Here is an 18,667-nt window from a genome sequence, read left to right on the forward strand (position 1 = left end):
CTTTTTTTTTTTTGCGGTATGTGGGCCTCTCACTGTTGTGGCCTCTCCCATTGTGGAGCACAGGCTCCGGACGAGCAGGCTCAGCGGCCATGGCTCACGGGCCCAGCCGCTCCACGGCATGTGGGATCTTCCCAGACCGGGACACGAACCCGTATCCCCTGCATCGGCAGGCGGACTCTCAACCACTGCGCCACCAGGGAAGCCCGAGAACACCATTTTTAATCATCTTGACCTTATAGATATTTATAGACTACTACATACAACTTTAGAATACACTGTATTTTTCAGTGGTACATTCAGCAACCTATACTGTATTCTGGCCTACAAAGTGAGTCTCAGTTAATTTCAAGAGGGGATCCTAGAGAATTTGTTCTCTGTCCACCAAGTACTTAAGTGAGAAATCATTAATAGTAAAGAAATCTAGGCAAGTCCGAAGTATGTGGAAATAAAACTACACACTTCTAAGTAACCCACGCATCAAAGAAGTACAAGAGAAATTAGAAACGATCTGGAATTGAATGATAATGAATGTACAACGTATCCAAGTGTGTGAGAGGCAGCTAAAGAGGGGAAGATGGTAAGTTTGTATTTTTATTTAAGAAATAAAAATTGTTTTCAAATCAGTGATCTACATTTCTACCTCAAGAACCTAGAAAAGGATGAGGAAATGAAACCCAAAATAAGTAGAGATAAATAATCAAGATAAGAGCAAAAAATTAAAGAAATAGAAAAGAAATGAAAATATTAAAGCCAAAAGCCGGTCCTCTGAAAAACTGACAAAATTGTTAAAGCCATAGCTAGAATAATCAAGAAAAAAAAAGAGAGAATACACAAATATCCCAAATCAAGGACATTGTCATAAACGGTGACAATTTAGATGAAATGGACAAATTCCTTGTAAAATATAATTAATATTAAAAAACATATTATCTCAAAAATTTATTAGATATTATCTCAAAATAATATTATCTCAAAAATTTATTTGAAATAATCACTACATATTGTTGATAAAACTATAATTATTCTAAACATATATGTACCTATAATATAGCCTTAAATAGAGATAAAGCAAATATGGATAAAGCTGTGGGGGAAAACACCCATCATAGTAGGAAATTTCATCATATAACTGTCAATTCTTGGTAAGACAATCAAATGGCAAATTAGTACCATGTAGAAAAATTGAACGCATGGTTAATAATTTTGTTTAATTGACATATATAAAATCTTGCATTCAGTAATTAGAGAACATGTATTCTTCTCAAATACACATGAAATACTTATAAAAATTTAGCAGGCTATGAAGCAAATGTAAAAATTGTTCAAAAGTTTAGTAACATAAAAATGATGCTCTCTAGCCAAATACAGTTAAATTAGAGATCAAAACCAGAAATGTATACAAAATATCCCAATACATTTGGAAATTTAATAAATAGGTTAATCAGGAATATGAAAATATTTAGATCTAAACAACGAGAATGCTGTGAATCAAAACCTCTGAGATGCTGTGAAAGTGGTCCGTAAGAGACAAATATATAGCCTAAAATGCATACAGTAAAAAGGAAAAATGGCCAAATACTGATGACGTAAGAAATCAAATTTTAAAGATATGGAAAAGATCAATAGACTATACTCAAAGAAGGAAAGAGAAAAGGGATAATTTGTATATGTAAGTATAAATAAGCTAGAAAATATGTAGAGATAGTAGATAGAATCAGAAAAGCAAAAATTTGTTTTTTTGAAAGACAAAAACCATTATTCAATCACTGCTAAAACCAATCCAGTTAAAATAAAGCACAAATAAATGATGTCAGGAATGAAAAAAAAAAAAAAAAAAAAAAGACAGCATCCTATTGATACAAACCTAGCAGAAATTTGAAGGGACTTAAAAATATTTGGGTAACTTTGTGCCAATCCATTTGAAGGCATAGATGAAATGGGCACTTTCCTAGAAAAATGTATTGTTCCAAAATTTTCAAAATCAACTCAAGAAAAAAAAGAGCTAATAATTCTGTAATTTTTTTTTAAAAAAGCAAAGTTTCTTCATTTGTAAACTGATGATGATCATTATATTATGTACATTTGTTGTGTGATTACTGTGTGGCAGGTAGTGTTCTAAGCACTTTTACCTGCCTTATCTAATTCAGTGCTCACAAGAATCTTACGAAGGCAGGTGCTATTTTTACGTTTATTTTACAAATGAGTAAGTGGAGACTCATCAGAAGTAATTAATTCTGAGAATATATGGTCAACGAGTATTTTTAAAACAGACACTGGAACTCGCACTTTAACCCTAGGCCGTATCCATAGTGACTGTTTTACAGGGCTGCGGTCCTAATTAATTGGAAAACTGTATATAAAAGCATTTCGGACAGCGCCTGCCACATTCTGAAGTCCTCAGTAAAAGTAGGCTACTTACGTTCTCAAACTTAGAAGAGCTAGACCATTGGAGCTAACCCACTATTGTCCTTTGATTTCTTTATTTTTTCTAATTAATAAAAAAAACTGGAGAAGCAGAGTCTCACAGGGTCAGATGACTGTATGCCTTTGTAATTCTCTTACATAGGGTAACTGATTGGTATAGTTTTTAATACTGGAATGATTTTTAATCTTGTTGGAATTTTCATCAGAAGAGAGTCTCCAGCTAGCTGGAGCATTCCCTTTCTATTTCTGAACTGGCAGTTGTTCAGCAGAATGCTTTGTTGTAGTCGCTTTTGGGTTTTCCAAGTTGGGCTTTGTTCTGGTTGGAATGTGTGAAAATGCCGTATCAGAGGAGAATGCCACATTTACCTTCGGCTTTGAGGGGGTAAAGCTTACAGGAAAAACCTCAAATATTGGAAACTTTCCTCTCTTCACTAGCCTTTGGTGTTTCTTTGATTTGGAATGTGTTTATTAACATTGGAGTGATTCTAGTTACGAATTGGATAAGTTGTGACATGTCAGACAGAGATTCAGATAGAGACCAAAATAATTATTATACAAGTTTAGAAATACCAAAATATAAACATTTAGGTGGTCTACACAAAAGAAAATTTTGATTCTTAAAGTGTCTTTTTGAAATATAAATATTGGACCTAAATTTTATGAATAATAATGCATGTACATCTACTCTGTAGTTTTAAGCCACAGGATTTTTAGTGAACAGTTTTGTCAACATTTGGGAAACTATCTGAATGTGTAAAATCAGATGAACTTTAGAAGGGCATTAAGAGAGAGTTGATGTGAAGAATTTTAGTATACACAAGCATAAAATTTAGAATTCATAAGTAGTTCCTTCATGGGCTTTCAAAATTGTTACCATTGCATGTACAAATATGTAGATTTTAAATTTTTATGAAAATAATACTTTAGATAATGTTGGTAACTGATTTCGACTGATTTTTTTGTGTAGCTTACACATATCTTTAATTGCTCAAAATTTAAAGTATTGACATTCAATGTAAGATAATAATTTGGTGATACATTTTGATGAATCAAACCGAAATGAAAGTTATGTTTTATCTCTTATAATTTCGATATTTTTCTTGATAGCTTTCTATTTTGCAAAAGCTTATAGCATCTGATTAAATTCACTTTCTGTGATAAAGAGAACTATAACATTATGATTTGTGTTTTTTTCTTAAATATCTGCTAAAAAGTTTGGAGTGAGTATTCATTCCTGACTTTAACGTGTAGAGTCTAACATTTGCTTGAGAAAAGTGACCCATGTTTATTTACAAGAGATTCTCTTTGTCTTAGGATAAATGATCCTAGAAAAAAGGCCACTTCCAAAAGGAATCAGTGTTTAGAAAGAAGCAATATGTCATATTAAATAGTAAGAATAATTTATTGTGATTTTATCTTGAGAAAATAAGATTGATTATCAAGAGTATATTTTATTTTATGTTTAATACAATTTATTATTCCAAATGTGCTATAATCATTCAAAAGGATAAAGAATAGCAATTTGTGTGGGGCATGATACACATTTTATGGCACAATTGTATGACTGTACAACATTACATCTTTCATTCCTTGTGGCATTTTGCAGCATGATCACAGGGGGTCATATTTTGCAAAGAAAATATTTGATGGATTCATTAATTTTCCAAAGGGCCTCTCATTAACCTTTTATTTAAATAATTATCTTTCCTCATTCAAGTTGAGATTTTCCTGGTTCTTGGTACGATGAATGATTTTTTTTATTGTATCCTGGCTATTTGAAGTATTATGTTTGGAAAATCTGGATCTTACTTAAATCTTCTGTTTCAGCAGGCCTCCTCTGACACCAAGCCAGTGGGGAAAGTGGGACCCTGAGGCTTGACTGCCAGGTGGAGGTGAAAGTCCAGGCTCCTCACGTGACCCGCTTTGACAAGGGCGGGAATTGGGGTGAAGTGGGGAGGGATGCCTCCTTGTTACTGGGCAGAGTTGGGTTTTCAGCCTCCCCACTGAGAGACCCTGCAGATACCAACCTGGTTGAGAGAGAGAGGGGCACCTCCTTAGAGTTCCCCATGAGCCCTCCAGTGGTGGGGAAACTAGATTTCACATTTATCCTCCTCTGACTTCAGCAGGGAGAGGGAGGGGTACTTCAGTACCACGGTGTGTAGATGGAAGTCTAGAATCCCCTCATGGACTCCAGTGACACCTTTGCAGGGAATCAGGGAAAGCTCTTTGCCACTGGGTGACAGTGAAAGTTCCACCTCACCACTCAGTCTTCTTTGATTCCACCCTGGTGTGTCTGTGGAGGTGGGGAAGGACCCCTCATAGAAGTAGGCTTTACTTTGGGTTTATTTTATCTGCTTCCATTGGTATTTCCAATTTGCAGATTTCTCCAGCACCACTTCTGGGATATATGAGGCAAACAGAAACCCCAGAGAACTCAGCTACGTTTTTCCTCAGGTCCCAGGACCCTAATAGATCTGTCTTCTTCTCAACCTCTTTTAGACTCATTTTATGTAGTTTTTGCATGTACCGTCCAGGGATTTTAGCTGTCTTTAGTGGGAAGTGTAGAGAGACGTGGGAAATTTTATCTTAATCTAGAGCCAGAAGGCCATCATCTTTTGATCATGCCGACATTCATTTCTATTTTCTGTTGTTAACAGCTTAATTCTGTTAAATCTTCGTTATTTTATGTCCTTGATTACGATCCTAGTGTTTTTTAGCATCACTTTTATTGACTTCATGGATATCTGCATCTTCACAAGTTTTATAATTTAATCTCAGATTGGCACCATATTACTTCCTGTTATCAGCAACTAATTGATGATATAGACATTAATACGGTGGTTGGTAAGAGAAGAGATACGACTAGTAAGTGGGTGGGGATGGGTGGGGATTAATTTCGTAAGCGATTACTATTGACTAGTTTCATGTTACAGCAACTTTTGCTTTCCTGTGTGAAATTTCTTCTGTTAAACTCAGGGGACTCGCATAGTAAACACTTAGATAATAAAAGTTTTCTATATTGTACCCGTCCCCATTACTACGGTTAACTTTTATCTTCCTGCCCTCATAGTAAAAATCTGTTCAAATGCTGACATTTTCAGTGCTATTTGTATTCGCTGGTATTACCATGACATGATAATTCTGACTTAGCGACATATGTGCTTTTCCTACTTAAAGGTTATTTCAAAGTGCGAGAAGTTGGGAAAAACTTAGAAAATAAAGCCAAGATCACAGTGCACTGACACATCCTTCCTTAGGATTTTTCCCCCAAATAAAATTAGCTGGTCAAAGGATGACTCCTGATGCCTGTCGCAAAATTTTTCTCTAAAAAAGTTTTGGAAAGGATCCAGGTCATACACTGAGATTACGATTTAAAAAAAAAAAAAAGACAACTTAAAGCAAAAGAGACTTATCAATGGAGTTATTTTTAAAGACTTGCGTTCTGCTATCCTGATCACCTAACAATTTTTAGACATTGCTGTTCTCTCAGTGTCAGTATTTAGACATTGATAACACCTTAAATTTTAATAAAATTCCATGATATAAATATCATTGCTTTTGTGTAATCATTCATCTATCAAAATATTGACTCTGGCCTTGACAATCTAATATGGGGCCACATTAAGCAGTGTATTGGCAACAGCCATAAAACACACACCTGAGATGGAAGGAGTTGGAGACATCGACCACACCCGCTTTAATTAGTGATCTAGCGAGGTTGGAGGCAGATAGAGGGTGAATATGTGTTCCATGAATGCTGCAGTATTGTGCCTCTTTTTATCCTCTGCAAGATAGTAAAGAAGGAGTGAAATGTTGACTGCTTTCCACTAGAAACCTTAGCTTGGAGAATCACACAGTGACTAGTTTCTCTCTTCTATTCAAAGCTGCCATGGAGCTTAATAAAGACATAATTATACAAGATGAATTAGAGCCAAATCAGTCTTCCATCAATGAGCAAAGTAAGTGTAAAACAATAAGTTGACATAATATTAACATTCCCCTGTACTATTTACATGCTAAGCAAAGTGGTATAACATGAGGACTTCGTCTAAGCCAAAATACATGAAAAATGTTTGTCTGAAATAAATTCACATAGAGGAGTGCTTGGGAAACTGGGTATGGTAAGAGCAAATGGAAGGGGACGTGATAACTTCTCTGTGGAGTAAACTCCCAGTCCCTCGTGTCTACCACTAGGTGAACATCTGGTGGGCAAGCTGCGACAGGGTGAAGGGTTGGAGCACCGGATGACCTTTCATGGCTCCCTGGCTCTTTTCTCTATAGTGTTTATCACTGTATAGATTGTACTGTTTTATGTGATTCTTTGATTAATGCCCCTTTCCCAATTAGACTGTAAATGTCACAGACTGTATTTTTATACTTCTCACTGTTATATCTCCAAGGCCTAGCACAGCACTAGGAACAATAAATATTTGCTGAGCGATTTAATAAATGTGAGACCAGTCTTTCCTTTCTACTATGTCTATGGCTCTCCAGCTTCATATGTTAAACCAGCAAATTTGGGAAAGACTTGGTACTTAGAGTGAGGTTTCTCTTCTCTGAGTTTGTTGAGGACAAAAAGGTACCAAACTAGGAATTGTGGGGAGCAGGTAACATTGGGGAAGTGTGGTCCCAGTGGAAGATGAAGCTGAGGAGTTGAGAAGGGAATATTTTTGAAGAAACAACTCTGTTTTTAGAGGAAAGCCTGCCTTTCTATAAGTGTGAACTTATTGAACTTTTTCTGGTGAATTTGGTTTAATACCTTGAGTTTTCTTTACAGTGTTTCTTGTTTGCAGCTTCAGGTTTGTAAGCTTGAAGTTGAAACTCTCTCTTGAAGTACACTTCTTTCTTTTCTAACATTGTGATTACTTGAAAAATGCATGCAAATTTTCACTGATTTATGAAGATCTCAAGTTTGTTTTAACAGAAAAATATCTTTATTTCTTATCATCAAGTAAATGTCATAACCAAAGAAGGGGCACTACATTAATGCCACAGTTCCCCATGCCCTAGGCTCCCTGTCTATGACTTCTAATACCCAGATTGAAGAGCACGTGGGCTCCTCAGAAAGCTGAGGCTTCCTTTGCTCACAGGGCTGTTTCTCTTTTCCTGAGGAGGTCTTTGAAGCTAGTCCCGGATGATGAGATGTGAGAAAACCATCAGGAAGGTTGCCTTAATACATACACACTCCATTTCAAATGGAATCATAGAGGTCAAAATTCCCACATGTGGAATAAAAACATGTATGTTTTAGTTTGGGTTGTTTTCCTTTATTGGAGGAAAAGGAAACAATGTCCCTCATGACCCTTCAGAATGAATGTGAGCTCTGAAGACAAGATGGGAGAATGCTCACATGAAATGACTTTTTCCAATGACTGAAGAATGAGAAAAGCAACAATAGAGAGAAAAGTATTATAATATCAGATATATATGAACTCAATAGCTTTAGTTTTATAGACTACTGAAGCTGAAATATACATTTTAGTGTACAATTAGAAGACAATACCTAATTGCCGAGGACGCAAACTGGAACAGAATACATTGGGTAGAGAATTTCAGACAGCATCATGAAACTGTGCCCAGGGAATAAACACTTAGAACTGCACTGAGTGGTGGTGGAAACACCCCTCTTCCCTGGACAGGCAGTAGGAAATGACCCCGCCCCCCACAGAAATATTTGCTTGGGTTGGCTCTCCAATGAACAGGTTTCACTCTCCAGAAACAGTTGTGTCAAGTATTGGATTTGATCCCATTTACACAGTGAAATAAGCTGTGGAAGTTCAGTGTGCAGTAGAGAAGGGAAAGGAAAGCCTCAGAATAAAAACACTTGTGTCTATCACAAATTAACATTATACTAGGTTAATATAAACAGTTATTTGGGGCTTTTAAAAAATAAAATCTGAGAAATGATATCATGAATGTAGATGATCATAGTGTTAATTATATCATGAGTTTGGAGACATGAATGTCTCTAATGTAATCAATATATAGAGAGTGAGTAAGCCCATGGCTTTGGTGTTATTTAGAAGATTTTCTTCACTTATAGCATAAAAGTGCATTTCCTCATTACATTTATTTCATTGCCCATAAATTGGGTAAGAATTAAAAAATCAGATTTACATGTCAGTAAATACAGTGGACCACATGAGTCCATCTAATATGCAGTGAAACCTTAAAATGTCTTTTTAAGAAGCTGAATGTTAAAGCACACAGATAGATAAAGCATTCAGTGTGCAAAAATGTTGCCCAATTGGTTTTTGATTGAGACCATTTGACACTGCAGAGAGAGCGTAGGCTTGGGGTCTGCAGATGTAGAGGTGATTCGTGGATCTGCCACTTGCCCAGGTGTGACCTTGGAGACAGTATTTAGCTTCCCTGTAAAGTGGTTAACACCTAAACTGCTGTGCTTTTATGAGATTGAAATGAGATAAAGCCTATTAGAGTACCTGGCCCCATGCCCAACACATGGTGGCGTAGATGTGTTCAATAAATGCCTATTCTCTTCCGCTTCCCTTCAAACCACAGGCCCACCCCTGCACTCCCCGCATGTGCACACATTCACTGTCCTTGATAAAACCCGCTTGTGGTTTTAAATTATGTTAGCAAAAAGAAATTGATACCATTTAAAAACAATATCATATGATATCACTTATATGTGGAATCTGATTAAAAATGATATAAATGAACTTATTTACAAAACAGAAACAGACTCACATATCTCGAAATTAAACTTATGGTTACCAAGGGGGAAACGTGGGGGGAAGTGATAAATTAGGAGATGGGGATTAATATATACACACTACTATATATAAAATAGATAACTAATAAGGACCTATTGTATAGCACAAGGAACTCTACTCAATACTCTCTAATGACCTATATGGGAAAAGAATCTGAAAAAGAATGGAGATATATATATATATATATATATATGTATATAAAACATACTCACTTGGCTGTACACCTAAAACTAATGCAACATTGTAAGTCAACTATACTCCAATAACAGTTAATTGAAAAACAAAATAAAAGTGGACTAACTCCATCTCTAGGATGCTCATTTAATTAACACCTTACCTATACTCACTTAAAAAAAAAAAAAAAAGAACAAACTTGGGTGTATGTATTATCACATATAAAACACACAGTGATTCTGAGAGGAATTTAAGAGATTAATACCCAGATTTTACAGAAGAGAAAACTGGGGCTCAAGTTGTTAAGAGAGACTTGCCACAATGAGGCTTACCAGTGGAAAGCTAGGACTGGTCCCCAGGTCTCCTGGCCACCACTCCCATTTATTGGAGGATTAAGCTTCTTTGACACGAAGACAGACTGCTCAAGGATCAGATCCAGGTTTTACTACAGTCTAGATGTGTGACCTTGGGTAAGTCACTTAAATTCTCTGTTCCTCAGTTTCCTTATTGACAGAATGATTCCAGTAATATTATCATCATCATAAAGTCGTTGTGAAAATTTTAAATGTAAATTAAAAGTTGCAGAATAAAAGATGCCTGGAGCAAAGCACGTGCTTGGTATATATTAGCTCCTCTTATAAATCCAGTGTTTTTATCAGCTACATGGTGCTACCTAGACAACAGTAAATACTTAAAATTTTTTCAAATAAAATCTGAGCATTCTGTTCTAGGATTAAAATTAATCTTAGACGTTTACTTTTTTGTTGCTCTTGTTCTCAAATATACCCCAGTATCCTAAATACTCTTGCTTAGCTGTATACTACAGCAAATCAGGTATATTTTTTGAACAGGAAAATGTCTGTCTGCTTTTTGTAAGAATAAATTTGAAGTTTGAAAGCATTTCACAAATTTTAATCGGTCTCTTTGTTGCTGTCACCCTAGGAACTAACTTCACCCTTGCAGAGCTGGGGATCTGTGAGCCCTCCCCGCACCGAAGCGGCTACTGTTCCGACATGGGGATCCTTCACCAGGGCTACTCTCTGAGCACAGGGTCTGACGCCGACTCCGATACAGAGGGAGGGATGTCTCCAGAACATGCCATCCGATTGTGGGGGAGAGGGATAAAATCCAGGCGCAGTTCCGGCCTGTCCAGTCGTGAAAACTCGGCCCTTACCTTGACTGATTCTGACAACGAAAATAAGTCAGATGATGAGAACGGTAGGCCTGCTTCTTAAATATTTTTTAATGTTCTGGCTACTGCACAATGTGGGGCTTGGGATGTTTTTGTGTTTTAATAAAGAGGCATATAAAAACCATTCATTTTCTTTTAAATCGACCTTGTCTACCCACGCTGAGCTGGGGGAAAATAAACCAGCAAACCTCAAACACACAAAAAATGAGGAGAGAATTTTAAAATCACATTTTGATGATAGCACACTATTCAGGCATCGTCAGTTGGTCTTATTAGCAAGTAAATTGCATTGCAAAAGAAGCAACTTGATAAACTATGACCTATACCTAGAAAATGTCCTCTCTCCACAAGTTTCTAGGTCTTTGCATTGATTTCCCCTTCCCAGTAAATGGCAACCTGGGTTATTTTTTTCCATGAAGAATTCTTAAGAATCCTACCTTATCTTAGACTTTCATTTCCAGGCGGCAATGCCTCATATCCGTATTGGAGATCAAACTTGGAACAGATGCTCTGGAGTTTAATAATGACAAATAGGAAGAGACTTGTCTTCAAAAAAGTATTCTCGTCTATGTTTACTTTTCTCCTTGGTACCTATGTAGGTTCACGGCTTCCCACACCTTCTGTCACAAATCACTGTTGCTTTATCCATCGGCTTTGTGGATGTGTTTTAATGAAATTTTGAAAATTGACTGCTTCTGATCATTAAGCAGCAAATATAGGGAAGCCTAAGCAAGTCATTAAAGAGAGAAGGTGCTTATTTGTGGCTTTCTTAGCAACTCAGAACCGTGTTGAGTCCAAAACATTTTTTAAAAGATAAATTGCATTAGGTACGGTGGATTTATTGAGAAAACATCAGATGCTATGTGGTTTGTTATGAATATATTGTGTGTTTGCTAAAAGAATTACCGTTAAAATGTTTACAAATAGATCAGTTAAGAAGGTGTCCATAAATATTATAAACCTCTACTAGAGCAGCTCTAAGTATTTTCTTGCCTTTAAAAAATAAAAGAAAGAAATTGGCAGGCAGGCAGGCAGCTTGTTGTAAATACAAAAGCATAGCTAAATATTGTTTATTCTCCAAACCGTGTTGAAAATACATCATTTCCTGGGTAAGTCGCATATATTCTAAAAGATGTCACTGTGTTGCATTTAAATTTATGTTTAATTGTGAAATAATTTATTCTGCGGTGAGGACAAGGGGATGTGTCTTCCTTATGTCTCAGTTCAGGTAGCTAATCAAGGTGTCCTCTCAAGGAAAAATCTGCACTTGACTCCTTTTGAATTTTAACAGAATTCTGACACTTGGTACATTCAGCACTCTAAAGGTGCTTATTTGTTGGGAAATTACTTTCAGAAGTTTTCATAAAGGCATACATTGAATCCATTTACTGATGTACTTTTTCCACTTCAGTGTGTGTCAGGTACTATTTAAATGGAGGCACTTTGATTGCCTAATAAATAAAATCATTTGTAATCCAAGAATTTACGGCATATCTTAAACAAGGTATTTTAGCAAATGTTCCATGGTTGGAATTCTCGCTGGTCTCATGGGCACCATCTATAAAGAATTATTTATACATATTCCTAGAATTCGCACCCTTTCTTTTTTAAGCTGTATACATCTTAAAAACTCAACGAATAAGGGGAGGTTTCCAGAGAAGAAAAGGGAGCAAAAAGCCTTGCCTTGAATTTACCTACAACTGTTAGGGTTGAGGGGATTTTACAGGTAAAGATGTAAACCAACAGTAGTTGCTTTTTTCCAATATCATTTGAAACACATTCAAACAGTTTTCACCTTGCGGCACTCTGTATAAATCCCTGTGTACTGATAGGAAATAAACCCTTAGATACAGTGTGGCAATTTTTCCCTGTAATGCTAGTTCTAATACAATCAGAATTGCATAAAGAACTTAGATAATGTACTTAGAACCAGGAAGCCATTCTTTTGTTCCTGAATCTGGCAGAGCATGAAGGGGGGATTCTGAAGCCAGAGTTCAAGCTTAGGCGATAGATGGTTATTTAAAAATGTACAGATAGAATGTGTTTCCTTTTCTCTTTTTTAATTTTTTCAATATTTCACAGATTCCAAAGATGTACATGACGCATGCTCTGTTCTCCTTGGGGCCCAGAAATAAAAACAAGAAATTGTACACGTCACATCATAAACTCCTCAACCAAATAAAAAGTGAGGTGTGAGCTACTCTGCAGCCTGAGGTGTTAACTTCAGTCAACTTCTTGCCCTTTCTTTTTGATAAATTCTATTTAGCTCCCCCCAAAAATCAATGCATTTTCACCTCACTGGTTTTATGAAGTTTGGGAATGTATTATCATATAGATTGACAGTTGCCCCACTGGTTCCACACCACAGCATGGACACTTACAAAGCCATCATTAATTTCTCACACTCGTACTCCGCCATGGCTTCCTCCGTAATAAACACTCTGTCCTTCAGAACCAAATCAATAACCTTTTAGATATGCTTCCCTTGAAGAGGAAGTAACGAGAATCTATACTCTGAGAAAGAAAGCCTCCAATTCCATTTTAGATTTTAAGGATATGTGGCCATGGAATGAATCTTTTCTTTGGACCCCATGTATTTTTATTTCATTTTTATGGTGGGATCTTGGGGTACAGAGATTTTCACAGCGCTTATTTAAAATTGCCTTAGAAAATTCCTAGTGTGGTTTTGCTAAGCATAGGTAGCAAGTCAAGACATATCTCAAAAATCAACTTGGCTTTCTATAACCTAAAATATGGATCCAGTCTTCAAACTCACGTCATAAAAATCCCTAACTGTCAACAGTTCTTCGTACATGCTGCTGTGACAAAAATGACCTACTAGTCACTGGTAACTTGAAAGTCCCATCACGCCAAACACACAGGTGAATTTACCCTTCTCCCTTTTATTTTTTTTTTTCCAGGTGTAGATTCTTCAAGGTTATCACCACGCACAGCTCTGCATCTTACACATACTCCATGGCCACCAAATTAATACTGTGCTCCCTTGGATTGCTTTAAATAGATAAAACTCTCGTGTTCGGGTTATTTTATCAGGTTCTTTAACTCTATCTTTAAGCTAACGATGACTTAGCTAGAAATGGCAGTGAGAGTTGGAAACAGCGAGGCCAAGCTTTTGCAGCTGTGAAATTTAACTGCATCTCTGGAAAGGGCTTTCCCAGTGACTCTAAATTAGAATCATTCCTTTTTTGGGTAATAAATGTCCCACTTAAAATATGCCCTCTCCAAGGCCCTTTTTATCACCTGAGTTATGGAGAAAAAGGGGCAGCCACTAATACACAAGAATAACTAATTGCCTTCTTAAAAATGCGAAATAGCACATGCTGTAAAAAATCTGGTCTGCACACTCTTGACCCCCTTAGGCAGTTTCTTTACCTTGGGGACTTAAAAATATCCTTGAGATTTTTTTTTTTTTTTTAGCATAATTCTAGTTTCAGTTATTGTATTGGAAATCCTGAAAGAAAAAAAAAAGGAAAAGACAAAGAAAATAAGCTTGGCTCTGGGATAGGAAGCCAGAAATGACAGAAAACAAAATCTGACCTTGGATGAAGCTTTAAGAAAAGTATCCCTCCTTTGCCCTGTTTGTTTCCACCCAAAGTAAATAAGGACAGCGTTCATTTTCATCTGTTGTCAACTGGGAAATTTGTAATTCTCCTAATCTACTTTGAGGATGAAAATATAAATGTTGGGTTAATTCCATTATATTTCACCAAATGCATTTATAAAGCAGGCTGGCTCTCGGCACCTAATGGATTTGTGTGAAGCGTATTTGGGGAACCCAGGTGCTATTAGATTGTGAGTCCTCTTGGAAGAGGTCTGTAGTGTTCCTCTCTCCTCAAGAGAACTTGAGTGCACCCGGGTATTCGTCGCAGGTTAATGGAGACATGGGGCGTGAACTCAGATGGGAGGAAGGCGTTCCCTTAGTACCAGGACACTGTAGATCGTTACCTCCAACTACATGGCCTTCATTTGTCCTAGGAGGTGAGTTTCATAAGTCTTCTTTCTTTCTCTTCAAAAAGCAGCTTCTCAGTAGATTTTAACATTAGGGTATCCTGTAAGCAAACACACCCAAGACCTGCCAGTGGGTTTCTATTTCTGTCCCACTCTATTCCTCTTACATATTCTTAAATTTATTTTGTGTTTTATAATCCGCTCTACTCCTTTCTCCCCGCCCCCAAGCCACATGTAAAAATTACAGAGAGTGCCTGGGACAGATATAAAATCTTACTAACAGCACCAGACAGTGATAGCCAAGAGCTCATAATTTTGCTCTTCACAAAAGCAAAAATGTTCAGAGTAGGAATAGTTAAAGAGCTAAGTACAAAATCATAGGGTAGTATTTGTACTTTTGATGTTGATATGTGGATGATTTCTTTTTCAGCCAGATTTTATGGGAAAAAACTTCCATGGTAGCTAAAGAAAATGTTACCTCAATCCCTTAAAAATAAAACAAAAATCACACTTTAATCCCTTTTGGATGACCATTATTTCACATTGTGTTTCTAAACTTTATCTTTTTTTTTTATACTTGCAAATTTGAAAGAGTAGCACTTATAAAGAAGAATGTGAAATGAGTTATCATGGATAGAAAAAAAGTGAAGGACGTGAGAACCAAATGTCACAGGTTCTTAGTCTTGTCTCTTCCTAAATGCAAGGATGATTTGATTTTAATAACTCTGCTCCAGTTCCCTGCAAGTCCACATACTAGCGGCTATAGGGGCACCTTATCTTACAAAAAGTTATTCAGGGGAGTCCTAAATATATGATTATCACAGTGTTAAAGTACAGCTGATAATAATATAGAACCAGAAACAAAATTTAGGAATATTTCATTGTCACATGGCATGATACAGAAGCAAGAAGCAAACTGATTGGTATTTTGCAAATGCATCTAAATGGGACCTCAGAGATTCAGGTTTTTGGCAAATTAAGCAGTGCTTGCATAACTTTAAAGTAGAACAGAGTACTTGAAGGAGTGTAAGAGTATGTGCCGGATTTCCAGGACTGCATGTTCCAGATTATAAACTTTAGTGGCATGGTTTTTCGTTATTTATATATTTCTTTCTTTCCTTTGGTGGTTTCTTTCATGTTTGTTAATGCTCAGAGGGGCTATCAAGCAATGGCTGCATTCAATAAATACAATAAAAAAAAATGAAGCATTAAGCCTTACTTTTGGCAAGGGCAGCCTGATTATTACACATGTAATCTCCAGGCCTTCGGGGAGACATTGGGCTTGGTGGATAATCATTTGCTTTTTAAGCTGCTGAGTTTCTGATGTCTGTACTTTCACTTCAGTTAAGAGCAAAGGCAGTGACTGGCTGAGACGCACCATGTTCGTGTCAGTTCACGAGTGGAAGCCTCTTAACTCAGAAGAAAACTCTTAACTTTTTTGCTTATTGCTCGGTCACTTTTTAGTTTAGTTGTTGTTTGTCAAGGATCAAATTAAATTTAAAGATGGGGGAGAGATGTAATCAAGTATTAAATAAAATGAGTGAAAGCTAAGGAAATTGATAGTATATATTTTCTACACACAACTGAATCAGGATGAATTGCTCAGAACCTAAAATCAAATCAGACAGGATTTGAGAAGTGCATATGAAAAGTAATGAGACATTTCAATTACCCATTCTGAAACTGGGATGTGTGAGGGGAAGGGGAAAATTTCAAGTGATACATTTGTAAACAGAACAGAAATTGCACATATGTACCTATTACGTCTATATGCTTATACACAAACGAAAAAAGGTTACTGGTGATGTAATGTTGAGTATTATTCGGTACTAGCTGAAGGAACTGCCTAGAAGATTGTCCTTTCACGGTTTCCCTAAACTCAGTTTGAGCAATGTTAAAGCAGTAGAACGTAGAGGTAAGTGAGTCACGGAATAGTCATCAGTTACAGAGGTGATGAGCTATGTATAGTCCCCAAGCAAATCTAGCCCGTGAGTTATTTCATTTGGTCAGTGCAGTGTTTAACACATTGTACATTACTAATCAACATTTTAAGAATGGGAGATTTCATATTAGAAATTTTCATTTTTGGCTTCTCTTGAAATGTACAAGACTCATTAACATTTGTCCAGGTTTCCCTCTGGACAAACAGGCATAGAAGCAGTAACCATAGCAGCTCTAGACAAGCCCATTTCATCTGGTTCACCTGAGCTCCCTCCACGCTACTCCTATCAGTTAAGGTCTGCCTTAGCCTTTGTAGCACTTGAATGACCAAACTTGACCTATGTACAAACTTTAGGGAAATCAGAGTTCATAAAAATGTAGAAAGAAAGCTAGAAACCAGCAGTTGTAGCTTAATTTACCATGTGTTTAGCATAGTGATGTTACTTCTTTTCTGTAAGTTTGGCTTATCTGTAAAATGGGTTTACTTTTGCTCTACCAAATTTCTAAAATAGTTTAAAGGGGTTCCGATAAAATTAAATGAAAATCAATTTAGCATGGAAATTAATAAAGTAACTGTACGTGTGGACTGGGGGAGGCTAAGTGGGTGATACTCCATCCCCATCTTCTGAAGTAGATGCCCTGACGTATTGAACAGTTAAGGTCAGAACCTTTCATTTTAACACAGACATTTAAGTTATTTTAATGTAAAAGGATCTAGATGGACTTTTAGGAAATAGATGGAGGGAGAACGTACTTTAAAAACTTTAGCTACTTTACCTATATACACTGCGAAACGTAAAATAGATACAGCTAGTGGGAAGCAGCCGCACAGCACAGGGAGATCAGCTCGGTGCTCTGTGACCACCTAGAGGGGGGGGATAGGGAGGGGGGGAGGGAGGGAGACGCAAGAGGGAAGAGATATGGGAACATGTGTATATGTATAACTGATTCACTTTGTTATAAAGCAGAAACTAACACACCATTGTAAAGCAATTATACTCCAATAAAGATGTTAAAAAAAAAAAAAAACTTCAGCTACTTCAGCTGATTAAGGAAAACTCTGAGGCTTTTCAGGAGGAAGCCATTCAAAGAGGAGGAAAGTGACTTTGTACTGTGTTCAGCTTGATCAGGCGAGTGGTTTATGGAGTCTGTTATAATGAAGTGAAAAACAATAAAGACTAGAAGAGGAAAATGCAGTGATATATGAAGACCTCCAGCACCCCAAAAGAGAAAGACTAGGAGCGTTGTTGGGTTATGCTGAGTTGGGAAAAAGCGGGTCAGAAATCGTGCTCCACAAGCTAAGGAACGTTCGTCTACATGGATAAGCAGGATATCCAAGTATTGTTCAGGGACGGCTCTGAATCACAGTACAATATACTCCCAGTTCTCTTTGTATCCTAAGGATATGTGTGAAGGAGAGAAGATAATTGAAATACAAGCATGTTTACTAATGGAAGGGATTGAAATATTTGAGGTAGCATACTTTGGAAACTCCATTCGTGGGGTTTTATACTGGCCTGGCCTGAAGTGGGTAGAAGAGATCGACACTATAGCAATACTATTTATGCTTGCGTTAAATGTGAAAAAGGAGGGTGTGGATTTACGTGGAGAGAGCTAGGCTCACAAGAAGGTTCAGGAAGTATTTCTTTATAGTGTATTTTATGCAAGAAATTACACTGTCACACATTCACTGATCCAGAATGATCTTTGAAATATTTTTTTTTAGAAAAAGAAAATTGGTATTTGGAAGGTAATGCACATTGGTTAAATATGCATATTTTAATACACAAAACGTGTGTGATGCTGATAAAACTCCGTTCTGTTTTATTTAGTATTGACAAAAAGTAAGCTAAGTAATCACAGATGAGGAGACACTTCAGTCTGGGGGATCCTTATTTTATTTCTGAAAAACATTTGGGAGTGGCTGTTGGATGCCCAACACTATACAAAGCTGTTGTGTGTCTCTTTGTATTTGTGTGTCTGTGTTGTGTGTGCATGGAGGGGAGTTCAGTTGGGAGGAAGGATGTTATTGAGAGGGATGGATATCAGGAAATAGAAATTGATCAAATGCCAGGGAAATGGTGTCATAAGGGTATTTATGAAAATGCCAGAATGAGTACTGTTGAGAAGGAGAAAAGAGAGACCTGTGCCGACCTCCTTTTAACTTGAGCTCTGTTGGTCACTTTAAGGCCTCAAGCCGCTGTTCCAAGTATACCGTTCCATCCACATG

At 36.9% G+C, this 18,667-nt stretch overlaps 1 protein-coding gene across 1 annotated transcript in view; it reads left to right on the forward strand.

Moving 5' to 3' along the window:
• The window catches only part of TENM2 (teneurin transmembrane protein 2), a 1,025,435-nt gene that overhangs the window by 69,114 nt on the left and 937,654 nt on the right, over positions 1-18,667 (forward strand). The window contains exon 2 of the mRNA XM_007447833.1: positions 10,278-10,553. Within this exon, the coding sequence (XP_007447895.1) occupies positions 10,278-10,553 (276 nt within the window). The remainder of the gene's footprint in view (positions 1-10,277; positions 10,554-18,667) is intronic.

This window comes from Lipotes vexillifer, unplaced genomic scaffold (genome assembly GCF_000442215.2).
Source record: "Lipotes vexillifer unplaced genomic scaffold, Lipotes_vexillifer_v1.1 scaffold370, whole genome shotgun sequence".
NCBI lineage: Eukaryota > Metazoa > Chordata > Mammalia > Artiodactyla > Lipotidae > Lipotes > Lipotes vexillifer.